Here is a 13,581-nt window from a genome sequence, read left to right as displayed (position 1 = left end):
AAAAAGTCTTAAGCAGCTCGGGAGACAGGTTTTTCTTCAATATTCGCAAGAAGTAGAGCCGCTGTTGTGCTTTCTTAACTGTGGCAGTTGTGTTCGTTACCCATTTCAGGTCCTCTGAGTGCATAACCCCCAGGAACTTAAAGGCACCCAGTGCAACTTTCGAGGCTTAAAAATAAACATTCAATTTCTAGTCTTTTTTACACGTAGTAAGTTTTAATAACTCCATACCATTACATATCGACATTCAAGGAGCAAAGATGAGACGTCGTTGTGTGGTGAGAACTGATAGAAAATCGATAACAACAACAATCGCCGCCATTTTCTTTATTTTTTGTTACCTACAATAAATAAAGCAGGATTCCAGTCAATGGAAAAATGGCCTCTCCCCACCGGCGATTGTTGTTGTTTACGATTTTCTATCAGTTCTCACCACACAACGACGTCTCATCTTTGCTCCTTGAATGTCGATATGTAATGGTATGGAGTTATTGAAACTTTCTACGTGTAAAAAAGAGGTCCTCTCCACTTCCTCACTATTGATGATGAGGGGTTGAGGGTTCGCCTTTTGCCGTCTGAAGTCGACTATGATTTCTTTTGTCTTTCTGACATTCAGGGTCAGGTTGTTTTTTTGACACCATTCTGTCAGTCTGTCAACTTCGTCTCTGTAGGCACTTTCATTTTCATGGGTGATTTGTCCTACCACAGTGGTGATATCTGCCAATTTGATCACAGTATTTGAAGGATGGGTGTTGGTGCAGTCATATGTGTATACGGAGTAGAGCAGGGGACTCAATACACAGCCTTGTGGAGCTCCAGTGCTGAGGGACAGGCTCGAGGATTGAGGATTGAGGCTCGAGAACCCAGTCTCACTGTCTGCAGGCGATCTGTTAGGAAATCCTTAATCCACATACACAGGCTGTAGCTGAGGCCCAGATCAAGGAGTTTGGTGATCAGCCGGTTGGGGATGATGGTATTAAAAGCCGAGCTGTAATCTTTGAAGAGTAGTCTTACATATGTCTCCTTCTTGTCCAGGTGTGTCAGCGTTGAATGGAGGGCTGTGACGATAGCGTCCTCAGTGGACCTGTTTTCCCTGTAAGCATACTGATGCTGGTCCAGGGAGCGAGAGAGGGAAGCCTTAACGCGCTTTGCCACCAGCCTCTCAAAGCACTTGGCGATGATGACAGTGAGCGCCTAAGGTCTATAGTCATTTACAGTTTTTCTCTGTTCCTAAAACACATTTTTTCAAAGCATGCCTCGGTTTCCCTTAGCTCTAAACACAAATCCCAAAACCACTCACACAAAATGCAAAACCCTTTATATCTCCTGCAAAATGCCACTTTGGTTTCAAAACACTATTATGTCACCTCATAAGGGTATTTTGTTTTCAAACAACAAACACAGACCATTATTTGAGTAGACATTCTAAGCATTGATTGAACACTGATGTGCTCAATGGAAAACACTACTATGAAATGGGAAAACACTAGTATGAAGGCCTTATCAGGAGTATTATGCCTTTTCATCTCCAGTGTTACTGTACGCTTTCTCCTGTTGTAAAATATTGTAACTGTATAATGTTTTAACTCAAATATAAAACAACTCACAAACAGTAACGACTTACAGTAAAGATTTCTTTTTTTTTCAAAAGTGCTGTAGCCTTTACATCAGAGCAAACACAACCGAATGTGTAGATGATTTACACAGAACAAACAATAGGATATTGATACATTCAACAAAAAAAGAAAGAAAAATGTAAAATAAAAAAGGACAAAAAAACTAGACTGCATCCTGTTCTTGCTCAAGACAATATCGACAATTGTTGTGTTGTGAAACATCTGAAAATACAGTAACATTTGATTGGATTACAATACAGTACAGTAATGTTTCAGTGCTGATAGGACGTAATCAGTTGTGGAAACGTATATGACTTACTTGCACAGTCATATCATACTGTAATTGTTTGACTCTATCAGAGTTTCTGTCAAAAGGCACCCTGTACACCTGCTTCATTCTCAAGGTGTTCTGCCTTAGAACATGGTCCACTGTGGCAAGGCTCACTGTATTGATGTTTAGGAATATGTCTTGGTCATCAATGGTTGCACTTTGTATTTGTTTATAATTTTACAAATACAGTACAATGTAAAATATTCTAAATACAAGAATACTATGCTCCTGATAAGGCATTCAAACTAGAGTTTTACTGTCATAGTAGTGTTTCTCACCCATTTTCTCTTCTGAATGTCCGGAGAATCAGTGCAACTGAAAAGCGGCTTATGTTTGGTTGAACCCTCTGGCCAGCCTTGCCAGCCTCCTGCATGGTCAAACCCATGTTGACCACATGGTTGAACACATTGGCCTGAATCTCATCAGAGATACAGTAATGGCTCTCCGTCTTGCTCTTCCTCTTCATCATTTTCCTCCTCCTCCTCCTCCTCTTACTCTCACTCCTCTGCCTCTCTGATCACCTCTCACTTCAATGTTGCCATAAATTGTACTCCAAACTAGGAGCTAAAGTTTTGATTTCAAATTGCACAACAGCTTTGGAAATGGAAGTTTTTATTTGAATAGCAGTGTGTTCTGTCTGAAAGCAAGGAGGTTTTGGCGTTGATAAACTGTGCAAAATAGAGAGGATGGTGTTTAGTATTTTGTAGAAAGTGTGGTTAACAAATTAAATCTGTGTCTAAAGCAGAGAATTGTGTGTTGTGTTTTGAAGAAATTGCGTCTAACAATTGAAATCTGTGTCTAATGCAGAGAATTGTGCTTATAGTTTAGCAGAATTGGAACGGAGAAAAACTGTAAGGTGCTGATGTTACTTTCCTTGGGCACAGGTATAACAGTTGCTGTTTTAAAACAGGTTGGTACGACCGCTTTGGCTAAAGACATATTAAAAATGTCCGTAAAGACATCTGCGAGCTGGTATGCGCATTCTTTGAGCACTCTTCCTGGAATGCCATCTAGTCCCTCTGCCTTCCTTGTGTTCACAGACCTGAGGATGAGTCTTACCTCCTCTGCTGTTACCATGGCTGTGTGGTCTGTGCCAGCAGGTGGGGGAGCAGCTCCATTATCTAGCCCAGATGTCTCAAAGCGGGCATAGAAGTGGTTGAGCTCCTCTGCTAAGGAGGCATTTATGTTTGTCGGTGGGTTGCAGCTTCCCCTGTAGTTCGTGATCTGTTGTATGCCTTGACACACTTGTGTTGGGTCTCTGTTGGTGAAGTGGCCCTCAATCTTCTCCCTGTACATGGCTTTGGCCTGCTTGATGCCTTTTTTCAAGTTGTGCCTGGCTATGCTGTAACGTGCTCTGTCACCTGATTTGAAAGCTGTGTTGCGCTCCCTCAGAAGGGCCTGTACCTCCCCAGTCATCCAGGGTTTCCTGTTAGGGGGAATCCTGATGCGGGTATTGGTGGTGATATTTTCAATACAGGTCCTGATGTAACAGAGGACAGCGAAGGCATACTCATTCACATCCTGATTAAAAAACAAGGTCCAGTTTGTTCTTTCAAAGCAGTCCTGGAGCTGTAGAGATGCATCTTCAGGCCACTTCCTAAACGTTTTAATGGTAGCTTCTTGTTTTTTAATGATGGGGCGATATGCGGGAATCAGGGATAGGCCTAGTGTAGTGACAGGTGTTCAGACTGGCCCAGGTGTGCAAGGGGTGAGGCCCTGTATCCCTTTTTAATATTTGAATACACACAGTCCAGAATATTTTTTCCTCGAGTTGCGCACTTTACGTGTTGATCAAAGCAAGGCAGCACCGTCCACTGCCAGACAGGATAGACAGGAGATCAGCCCAAAGACCATAATCTTCTGCCACTGACAGCAGATCTATGCATGCTGCATTACAGTGCCCAAATCGAAAAAGAAAGAAAAAACAGGAACTGTGGTCCCTCTACTTCTGCTTTCTGGATTCCCCTACAGCTTGTGGCCCCAGTCCCTGCTTTGTCACACTCATGTCACACTCCTGAGAATGACGACAATGTCTTCTTAGGGAGAGATACTGTGGACAGTGGACCTGGGTTTGATATGGTAATGTGGATCACATTACAGTTTCCTTGATTGCCTATCTAGATCGGTGGATCGATCGATCGATCTATCGATCGTTCCATGGATTGATCTATCTATCTATCCATCCATCCATCCTTGTAGCTCAACTGGGAGAGGAGAGAGCTATCAACACAAAGGCCACAGGATGGATCCTAATAAACACAAATACGTATAAAATGGAAAAGGGTGAAACGCTGAAACTGCCTGTATAATGGATGAATGTTAATGTGAAAGTATTATGACTGTGTTTGTGGCTGTGTTGAGGCGAGCTAGAGACCTGCTTGTGGTTTTGCACTTCTCTCTTATTTTGTAATTCTCTAATAAAATTGTTAGTCCTGCCTATCAAATTAACTACTTGTCTAGCATTCCACATTTCAACACAATCGGATAATGTCTGGAAAACAATTTAATATAATAATTATTATAATTACATAAATAATAATAATAACCTTGACAATAATAAAATGTCAGTGTAGGCAGCTAACTGATGTGTTTGTCATGGTGACACAAGGTTCTTATTTAGGTACTTACAGTTTTTCCCAATCGTTTTCAGGCATGTAGCGAATCATGGGTCAACTTCATCTAATGCTCACATCTTCTTTCCACAGCAAGAGTCTTCTCTGGCGAATGGGTTAACCATTTCTCATTGCTTTCACACAAATTTCTTTGAGTTTTAACACACTTTTCAAAACAGTTTACACACTTCTCAGAGAAAGACACAAAACCTAATTGAATAACCATGTCAACACATTGCAGACACTTAATAGCAGCCTACTGGCACTGCTCTCTATATTCTAAATATCGTTAGCACCTGTGTGAACTCTCTGTGCAAAACTAATAAAGCAGTTCTCAACCTCTAAAAAAGGGTCAATAGATTGAAGTTTATACCAAGCATGTATCGAATAGGCCACCACCAACAACCTCAGGATGAGGACAAGGAAGAGGTTGTGGTAGAGGTAGAGGGGTCCCTGTCAGGGGATGTGGCATTTGTGTAAGATGCTCAAATGAAATTAGGGCAAGAGTCATTGATCCATAGTGAATCATGATCTCTCCATGAGAGAGGCTGGCCAAAGGGTTCTTTCAAACCTGAGCTGTCATACTATGGCATCAATTGTTTGTACGTTCAGAAATGACAATGACACTTTGCTGGCCTTCACAGTAAATATAATGTATTGTGTTTCACTGTATTTGCACTCTTGGCAACAACAATTTCTATACTTTTGTAAAGTATGTTGTCACAATACAATGTATACTGTAGTTTCACTAAAGTTATTTACAACATATACGGTTGAATTTTGATTACTTTACGTATATTTACAGTATTTACAGCCTATTGCACTATTACAGAATCAACACACTGGCCCACACTGGTGGCAGGGGGAGATTGTTCACTGCAGAACAGAGTTGACCTTTTTCACTGTATATTGAAACCTGTCATTTTGACGTAGAATATACATGTAATGTAGAAAAAGGACTGCAATACTGTAAAAATGTTTGTGTCAGAATCTTTGCAATTTTGTGCACAGTAGAACCAATGTTACGTAATCAATGGTGTTGACAGGTCCTTGTTTAGAATATATGATATAGTGTTTAGCAATACAAAAACAGAACTACAATATTTTACTGTACAAATTTTCAGATTTCGAATACTTTCTGACAGTATATTCAGTAAGAGTGCTCAGTACAAAACTCAAATTGTAGTACGTTGTCAGTGGTAAAATAGTCAATACTGTGAGGGTGTTGCACAAAAGTTGAAGTGATGGTTTCATAGGTTGATATTGAAAGCTGTATTTTGAGTTTTGCTATCCATTGTTAAATAAATGAGAAAACATACATTTTCAATTGAGCACAAATTGTAGGTTTTGAAGGAAATGTTTGGTTTTGATGGGTGTGTGATACGTTTTTGTGAAGGTAGTGTCATTCTGCAAACATTATATAGTGTTTTGGTCATTTCAGCTTCTGTTAAGGGCTGTGTGTGAGCTGTTTAGTAAGTAAACAGTGAATGGAAAAATTCGCCAAAGCCATTGAGAAAAACTGTAATGGGAGCAGAAGAGGTGGTAAAAAGTGGAACTGAAACTCAACATAAACTACAATAACACACATCCACCCCACCCCTTACCCATAATCCTGTTTTTTTCCAACCTCAAACAAATCCATTTAATTGTAACAGTGTAATCTCAGCCTTTTGCATATTGGCGTACAGTCCATCATTTATTTGATTGTAATTGCATCACTTCCTGTTTCTACATCCCATCGGTGGAATTCCTTCTACAACCATGTCCCCACCAGAGAATGCCTCTAATTGGGTAAGATCACACATTTCAGTGAAGTCATAAGAACTGTGCCGATGGAATTTACTGCAGTCATACTTGAGGCATGAGTTAAAGATGAGTCTATAAGCACAACAGATAAGCCTTCTACAACAATTTTCCATCTATCTATCATCACATCAACTGCGCCCCCATAAACACACCCACGTACACGCAACAGAGGCCAAGGCCCTTAAGCAGTTATATCCTCTTGAAATGTTTTCAATCTAGTACTGTTTTTCATCCACTCTCTATCACCACATCAACCACACTTTTTTATCACCATAAACAAACACACACACACACACAACACAAAAAGCAAAACAGATGCCACGGCACTATGGTAGTTAAACATCTTGTTTGCTGTTAACCCCCCCCATAAAAAATAAAAAAAACCAGACACACACACACTTAGACTCTGACTATCCTGTAGGAAGTGAATCATTCTCAGATTTCTAGGTTGCACTGGTTGATGTCACGCACAGACATCGATGGGTTGTACTTCCTTCCCCTCACCACCACCACAACCCCACTTCCTGTTTGTGTTTAGTTCATTACGTAGACAAAACCCTGAAAACCACAAAATACACAAACACATAAAAATCTCTCTCTCTCACACACACACACACACACACACAAACACACTCAGACAGACACCTAGTTGTCACCTGGCCCAGTCTGCCATGTTCTTTCTCCTCTACACATGTGCCACTTATACCCCACCCCCCTCAGATGCCAGTAAAAAAATACCAGATAGAAGATTACACACTTATCTGGATCACATCCAGCTCAAATATGTCTCAAATCGATCTCATGTTCAACTCAGAGCTGTCACAACTGGTATCTACTGCGGTGTCTTACTTCCTGAGCCCCACAATAGACAATCTTTATGTGCCTTTATGTGCCTTTTAAAAGCTGTGTCTTTCAGACAGTGCCTGCAGTCTTTGTTTTTACCCTACTATCACAATAAGTCTGAGTGATGTGTTTTTCACTTAGTGCCATACAAGTAGACTACTGTATTAGTCTACTGTATAGTTGTTATTAACTTGATATATGACCACAGGCACGCCAGATGTGATATTCCACTGATTGTATTATATACCCTGATAAGATGAGAAATATTGTCAAATCACATTTTTCTTAGGAAGGAGTGGAAATGTTATGATTTTTAAAGGTACGTCAATAATTTCCTGAATTGCCCTGGACTGTAACTGGAACTAGGTGTGCTAATATCAAAAGTTAATTGACACGTTCAACTACTATTGTACAAACCCAAATCAGAAAAAGTTGGGATGGTATGTTAAATTACAATTAAAACTGTAGCACATTATTTGATGTTTTACCTCATGGATTTTATAGTTTTTGAAAATAAATACTTTATTCAATTTCGATTCTTGCAACTAATTTCCAAAAGAAGTTGGCACAATAAAGCAAAGGTTGTACAAATCCACCTACTGCAATATAAACATTTTCACTACAACTTTTTCCGATTGCAGTCCAGCACCCGCACACTCTTTTTCCTCAGCAATGTCTTTAAAATGTGTGCAGAATGTGGTTTTGCGTTGTCTTGTTGAAATATGCATGGAGGCCCCTGAGAGGATGTCGTCTTGAAGGCAGCATATGTTGCTCCAAAATCTCTATAACTTTTAGGCATTAATGAAGAAGGGTAAGTTATCTTTGCGAGGGACACAACCTCATACCATGACAGACCCTGGCTTTTGGACTTGTTGCTGGCAACAGTCTGGATGGTCCTTTTCTTCTTTGGTCCGGAGCACACGGCGTCCATTTCTTCCAAAAAAGACCTGAAATAATGAATCTTATGACCACAATACACGTTTCCACTGTGTGATGGTCCATCCTAGATGCCTCTGAGCCCAGATAAGTCAGTGGCGCTTCTGTACACGGTTGACATAAGGATTCCTCTTGGCACAGTAAAGTTGTTTGTGGATGTAACTACATATTGTATTGCTTGACAAAGGTTTGCCAAAGTAATCCTAAACCCATGTGGTTATATCGCTTAAGGATGAATGACAGTTCTTGATGCAGTGCCGTCTGATGGATTGGAGATCACGGTTATTCAGCTTAGACTTGTGCCCTTGGCCTTTACGCACTGAAATTCCTCCAGATTCTTTGACTCTTTTAATTATGTTATGCACTGTGGGGGGTAAAATATCAAAATCCCTTCCTATCTTTCTTTAAGAAACAGAGTCTTTTTAAAATATTTAAACCCTAACCCTAACCCTTTTGTTGACAAACTGGCAATCCTCAGGCCATCTTTGTTCCTACAGGACTAGGCCTTTCCTGGATGCTGCTTTTGTAGCAAATCATGATGACAATGACTTGTTGACATGACTAGTTTCAAATCACATCATTATTGAATTGTTCTACCTTATTACGACCCCTAAATTGCAGCCCTCCCATTTTTGGGGGAATGTGTTGCAGGCCTGAATGGCAGAAATGGATGTATATTTACAAATCAAATGAAATTGACGAGACAAAACATGAATTATATTGTGTTCATACTGTCTGCAATGGTACATTTATAAATCTTTGCTTTCTTTATTTATTTGCAATTCTCAATTTTTTTCTGATTCGGGTTGTACAAACCCATTTCTGCAATATACACTTTCACTACCCGTCCTTTCGCCGATTGCACAAGCTGTCGCAATCTTTGTTATTTTTTTGTTTTCTGTTGGGAATTTCCAGTTGAAGCCACTGGGCTTTAAAAAGTCAGATTCCTCGAGAGATGTTCAAAGCATTTTGAGACAGCGATTCAACTCAACGTATCTGAACAAGTTACTTATTGCCTATTCTAACCGGTAAGCTAACATATATCCATTGAGACTGTCTGATAATTAATCATTAATAATCCATAATGTGGCACTTGTTTGGAAATGTATAAAGTATTTTTAATTTTATTTTAGTATCATGGCTGACACGTACTTCAGTTTGGCTGACGCTTTGGACAGGTAAGATACGTCTTGATAAACGACGTGTTTGAAAACACTATCCAGTTTAGACTTCGTTTTTAGATTTAGCAGTTTAAAAGTTGGGACATAGGCCTACTTGAGCCTAGTTGATTTCCGTCGTACCATTCACCACACACTAAAGTAGGCCTGGACAGCAATGTAGCCTATAGTACCCTACATAATTCAAACCTAAATATCTGTCCAACAATAAGTGTAATGCTAGCCTCAACGGATATCATCTTTCTTTACTTTTTCAGCAGCTACAAGCCTGACTCTGTGGAAATTGATTCTTGTATGTGCTGCTGTGAAATGGTCAAGGTGAGGCGTTGCATGTGAATACCGGCTTTTCAATTAGCCTAATGTAGGCTTTCACAATGACTGCTTATTGTTGTAACTAATGGCAGTTAATGAATTGCATCTTTACAAAATGATTAATCTTAATGTGGCTTATCCTGATTTTGAAATCCGGAGGGTGAATATATAACAAATGTGTTATTTGTGTGTGTGTTCTCAGATTAGTGACCAAGATTCAGAGTGTGGCCTGCATTCAGGAATAGACCTGGAGGTGTCCGAACAGCCACAGAACTTGCGTAATGTGGTCAACCTCGTCATTGCCTTGCACCGCATGAAGAAAACCCAGAAAGTGCAGAGCACCGAGTTTACCGACGATGAGCTATGCAACATATTCTTGGAGAATTTGGTGGAAGGTAATTTGAATTTCTGCACCTCAAAGCCATTCCATCACTAAAGCCTATTCCACTCTACCTCTTCAGGTCTAGGTGTTAAATAAATGTGGTTAAAACAATAGACCATAGACACACTAAAATGGCAGCTCATCTTACTCTTTACTAGGACCATAGTATAAGTGCAATACAGTGTTTAGATGGGCAGTGACCACTGAATGAGTCTCTGAAGGCAGGTTTGGCCACAGCCAAGCCTTAATCAGGCAGTCATTCCAAGCACATTACTATAGCCTGTAAGGACTTTGTTAATGCTGTGTTTTGGGGTGAGGTTTTTTGAGACATATATGCCACTTACCATCTTTCAGAGTATGTGACGCCGACAGTCCATGAACGAACTCACCAGGCTGCCGACCACTACAACTATATAGGTCCGGTCCAAAAGTGCTACATCTGTGACGAGTTCCAGAAGAGCCTGGTTCTGAGTAAAAGCATCACCACCGAACTGCAGGCCATCACACTCCAGGGAAACAACTTGAGCAGGAGAGGTGTGCAGAACACATAACCACACAATCTCAAACAATTATGCACTAAACTCTATAGAAAAATCATAGTAGTATGAAGCATGATTCTTTAATGCTTTAGTTTAGTCAGTGTCGGTTAATGTACTTGCAAGTATTTAAACAAAGATGGACATTCTGTAAAAAATATTATGTTCATTCATGGCAGATGACCGGTTACTATGGAGTGTGATAACAGTTAATGCATTATCTTTGGCATGGCACTTCTTAAGGTCATCGTATAAAGGTCTGGTCTTGAATGAGGATTAGTGGTAGATTGTGTAAATTGAAGTCTTGTGCAAGAGTTTGTATAGTTCCTTGTCTTCAGTAGAGAAGTGTTGGATTTCCTCTTGCCTCCTTTTGGCCTGGTGGGGTGGGTGGAATGTTCAGTGTCAATTTAAAGCTTCTAACACCTGTTCCTCTCTGGCTTGCAGTGGAACTGGAACTGTCCACATACAAAGCTTCTGCCCCACGTGAGAGGGGTCAACCTATCGCCTTGGGGGTGGGGGGCAACCTCTACCTTTCATGCACATCTACCTCGGGGAAACCTGTCCTGGGTCTGGAGGTAAGCTCAAACACCAAACACATCCAGACATGACTGTGTCCGACTGCAACTGCCATTACATTCTCAGCATCTGCACCAAGTACCTGGTGTCAACTCTGCTATATTTTGGAAATGCCATCTTGCTTCTGCCACTGAGTGAGGGAAGAAGATTCTAAATGCTGTTGTTTTTGTTTAGATGGTGAACAAGGAGGACCTGAATAACATCAGTGGCGACATGAAGCGTTTCCTTTTCTTCAAGACGGTGAGTGGCCAAACACTGACCAGCTTCGAGTCGGCCAAGTTCGAGGGGCACTACATCAGCACGTCCTACACTAATAGACAGCGTGTGGACATGTGCTTGACTCAGGATGCACCCAACCGTCTGACATCGTTCAAGATGACCGTCCTGTGAAACTGCCATTTCTGCCACGTACACCAAACATCCAGAGAGTATGTACTATGTACAGCCCTTTGCCTGGGTGTTTTGTTCTTACCTGACTGGAGTTGTAGGATAGACAACAAAGAACCCAAACACATACAGTAAGAGTTCCGAAATTTGCATTTGTGGAACAATGTCTTAGTAAATACTAAATGTATTACCTGATAACAAGTTAAGTAGAAGTTCATATTGAATTCCTGAGGATGACAGTCACCTTATTTTTATTTATAATATCACTAAATATTGTGCAATGTTGTATGTTGTAATATTTGTGGAATTATTTAATGACATGGAGTTTGTTCCTTGGTTTTTATTTATTTATTATTATTTCTGCTGTGTAATGATGACTTCTAATTCTGCTAATTATTGATTTTGTGACTAGTGACTAATGACATCTTTAATTACAGGGAGTCTGTTCCTTCCTGTTTCTATTTATTTAATTATTATTAATGCTGTGTAATGACTTCTTATTCTAAAACATTTCACTTAGAGGAAATGATGTTGAATATTGTGTCACATCTGCAATCATTGTGTTTTAAATGTAACTCAATCTGACTTGAGAATAAAGTTGTTCCTCCTATATTGAAAATGATGAACGTGACAAGATTTTTGAAAAACAGATTTGTTTGTATTGTCATATACTGTAGTTCGCACTGTCGAATATTTTTCAATCTTCTACATTACCAGTTTAATTTAAGAACTGGATTGATTGAATTATATGATGGGGGCAGCCTGTGTACTTTGCATTTAACTTGAAATTAAGGACAAGTGGTGACAGCATATATACATTTGGTTAAGTATGCAAAGTATAAACAACATATGGGTATGGGGACAGTGTAAGCTCCCAGTGGTGCAGGCCTTTTTATGGGCCCACTCGACGACCGAAACATCTTTGGCCACTTAAAGGTAAAAATCTTAGGTTAAACTTTCAAAACTTAACTAGAAATAGCAACAGATTGTGAAGATTAAAAACGTAAAGTCACAAACAAACATGCATGCACTAAAGACGCTCCAGCCTCTCTCATTATACTTCTTTGTTCCTGAAGAGGCGCTAGTAAGTCACTAGCAAAAACAGTTAAAGTTAGACGGCGGTCAAAGAGTAAAAAAAATTACATCTCATGTCCTTTCCTAACAACTTTTCCTTGACCTCGACGAAAACGTTGTGAGTGTGTGTGTGTGTGTGTTATTGCTACTGCAAGGAATGATGGCATGGCATTATCTCCTTTCCTTTCGTAAAGGATGTCCAGTGGCCCAGTGTACCCTTTGCCAGAGGAGATAAAGAGGGAAGCATTAAAGCACCATTCCCTCCACATTAAAGAATTTGACCAGCTCTTATCATGCCTTCCGCATCATTTCACATAGTTAGGAAAGGAACCTAAGCATTTGAGTATCCGGTAGTTCGTATCTACATCTACTACAGTAATAGAATATCATATAGCTCAAAAGTGCTTAAATGAAGACCTACAGGGGTCTGTTTGCCTCGACTAAATTACTGTACCATAGGAATATGTTGATGGAGACCTACAGTAGGAGACCTAGTTTAGATATCTTTCAAACATATAAATGTTTTCATGCTGTGGTCTTCAGCCTCCACCACTGTGGTCAAACTTTTTGTTTACTTCTGTGAAGGGAGAGGTGGTATAAACATAGTAATACACTTCTCCTAATATGCTTGGGGTGGAGTCATTTAGCTCGCTAGATAACAGCTGGTCAAGCTTACGTATAGCTCCTTTAACTCATCCAACCTTGATATAAGGCTCAGATTGGAGAACAGTCTGTCAGAGATGAACTTTCTGGATCTCAGTGGATTGCTTGCATACTTCCATTTTTAGGAAAGCCATGGGCAAAAATAATATTTAACAGGACGACAGCTTCCATCCAAGAAGTCTAACTACTCATATCTCTCCAGTTCAAAAGACTATGCAGAATTTGAGACTCTGATGCAGACGTTGTCCCTTTAGCGTTGTCCTCAAGGACATGCACCTGCATGATTTCAGCGTCGGAGATATAACAAAAAGTACCTTAACAGAGCACCCGGG

At 40.1% G+C, this 13,581-nt stretch overlaps 1 protein-coding gene across 1 annotated transcript; it reads left to right on the top strand.

The window, feature by feature from the left end:
- Positions 1 to 9,278: 9,278 nt before the first annotated feature.
- Positions 9,279 to 11,515, top strand: LOC308372694 (interleukin-1 beta-like; the record flags this gene model as incomplete). The annotated part of the gene is made up of 6 exons (XM_080847969.1): positions 9,279 to 9,319; positions 9,577 to 9,637; positions 9,834 to 10,026; positions 10,368 to 10,547; positions 10,994 to 11,124; positions 11,300 to 11,515. The coding sequence occupies 6 exons, from the start codon at positions 9,279 to 9,281 to the stop codon at positions 11,513 to 11,515; spliced, it is 822 nt and encodes a 273-aa protein (XP_080704095.1).
- Positions 11,516 to 13,581: the final 2,066 nt, after the last annotated feature.

This window comes from Sprattus sprattus, assembly GCF_963457725.1.
Source record: "Sprattus sprattus genome assembly, chromosome: 11".
NCBI lineage: Eukaryota > Metazoa > Chordata > Actinopteri > Clupeiformes > Clupeidae > Sprattus > Sprattus sprattus.
This window is presented reverse-complemented; position numbering and strand designations above follow the sequence as displayed.